The sequence below is a fragment of the Hippocampus comes genome, unplaced genomic scaffold (assembly GCF_001891065.2).
Source record: "Hippocampus comes isolate QL1 unplaced genomic scaffold, H_comes_QL1_v1.1 scaffold243, whole genome shotgun sequence".
NCBI classification, from domain to species: domain Eukaryota; kingdom Metazoa; phylum Chordata; class Actinopteri; order Syngnathiformes; family Syngnathidae; genus Hippocampus; species Hippocampus comes.
The window spans coordinates 146,315-147,630 of record NW_017805278.1 but is presented as its reverse complement, the minus strand read 5'-3'; the positions used below and the strand labels follow the sequence as shown (position 1 = coordinate 147,630).

The 1,316-nt window shown below is 53.6% G+C and overlaps 1 protein-coding gene across 4 annotated transcripts in view; it reads left to right on the top strand.

The window, feature by feature from the left end:
* clu (clusterin) overlaps nucleotides 1-1,316 on the top strand; it is a 9,012-nt gene that overhangs the window by 3,379 nt on the left and 4,317 nt on the right. The window contains exons 5-8 of one of the 4 annotated variants that reach the window (XM_019870737.1): nucleotides 23-233; nucleotides 354-494; nucleotides 614-840; nucleotides 963-1,150. The exons of the other annotated variants lie outside the window; for them this stretch is intronic. Of the exons in view, the coding sequence (XP_019726296.1) occupies nucleotides 23-233; nucleotides 354-494; nucleotides 614-840; nucleotides 963-1,150 (767 nt within the window). The remainder of the gene's footprint in view (nucleotides 1-22; nucleotides 234-353; nucleotides 495-613; nucleotides 841-962; nucleotides 1,151-1,316) is intronic. 4 annotated transcript variants of the gene reach the window in all.

The following is a 1,316-nucleotide window of genomic DNA, read 5'->3' as shown; positions in this document are numbered from 1 at the left end:
TATTTTGGGGAATATTTTTCAGGTGGCTGATCACGTGCAGTACAACCCGCCGGTCTTCGCCCTGCCCATTTTCTCCCCATCTCGCTGGCGTCGAAGCATCCACTCACTCTTCCACGATCCCTTCCCCAGCTTCCAGGGTTTGTTCTCCAACATGATGGGCATCGGCAGGAGGAACCCCTTCGGCTCCTTTGGTTCCATGATGGACTTTGACACGGACGCCCCCACTAACGAGGGTACGCTCTCCAACGACGACGCCGGCGGGGTTGTAAAGCGCCACATTGGTGGAAACCTTTCATGCGGCGATGAGCTGGGGAATCCAAACCATGAAAGTGATGTTGCGTGCGTGCTCACAGACGGCAGCGTGAACGAGGACGTGGTCATCACCAAACCTTACGGAGATGGCAGCATGACCTGCAGGGAGATTCGCCGCAACTCGGCCGGCTGCCTCAAATTCCGCGACGAGTGTCAGAAGTGCAAAGAGATTGAACACGTCGGTGAGTCCGTCCTAGCATGCAATGACGACTATTTAACCCTGATCAAAAATGTACAAAATAACGAAAACTGACCTTGGCGGGGTGTCAGAATGACTGTCGACTGCCCGTTACCTTCGCAGATTGTTCCGGGAAGAAACCCCTGGAAGGTCCCCTGAAGGAAGAACTGGAGAGAGCTCTGGCCATCGCCGAGCGCTTCACTCAGCACTACAATGCTCTCCTGAAGCGCTTCGAGGAGCACATGTTCAACACGTCCGCCGTCATGGACCTGCTCAACAGGCAGTTTGGATGGGTGTCGTCTCTGGCAAACAACACCGACTCCAAGGATGACTTCTTCAAAGTCGAGACGGTGCATACACGAGATTATTCTCCCGATGAGAACTTCTCGCAATTTGTCGGGGCGTCAACGCAGCACGGCGGTTCATTTGAGGCATGACGGTGGGTAGTCTGTAAGTTTGTTTGTGATTGCAGGTGGTCACCAAGGATCCAGTGGAGAGGCCCGGTGAGGACACCGAGCAGCCAGACACCAAGGTGTCTGTCAAACTCTTCAAATCGCCGCCCATGAACTTGAACGTCCCGGGCGACATCCCATGGAACGACCCCAAGTTCCCGGAGGTGGTGGCCCAGGAGGCGTTGGACCGCTACAAGGATATCACTGTGTGAGTGGCCTGCTTTGGCTGTAACCCCCCCATTCCAAAAAATTGCGTAGTTAAAGCCAAGCAATTTTGGTCAGCTTTGCTTTCTGTAACTGAAAGAGTGCTTGAAAAAGGAATGATGTCAGAGTATCGCCTCAAGGAACATCTCATGAGATTTTTTTACCAGGCC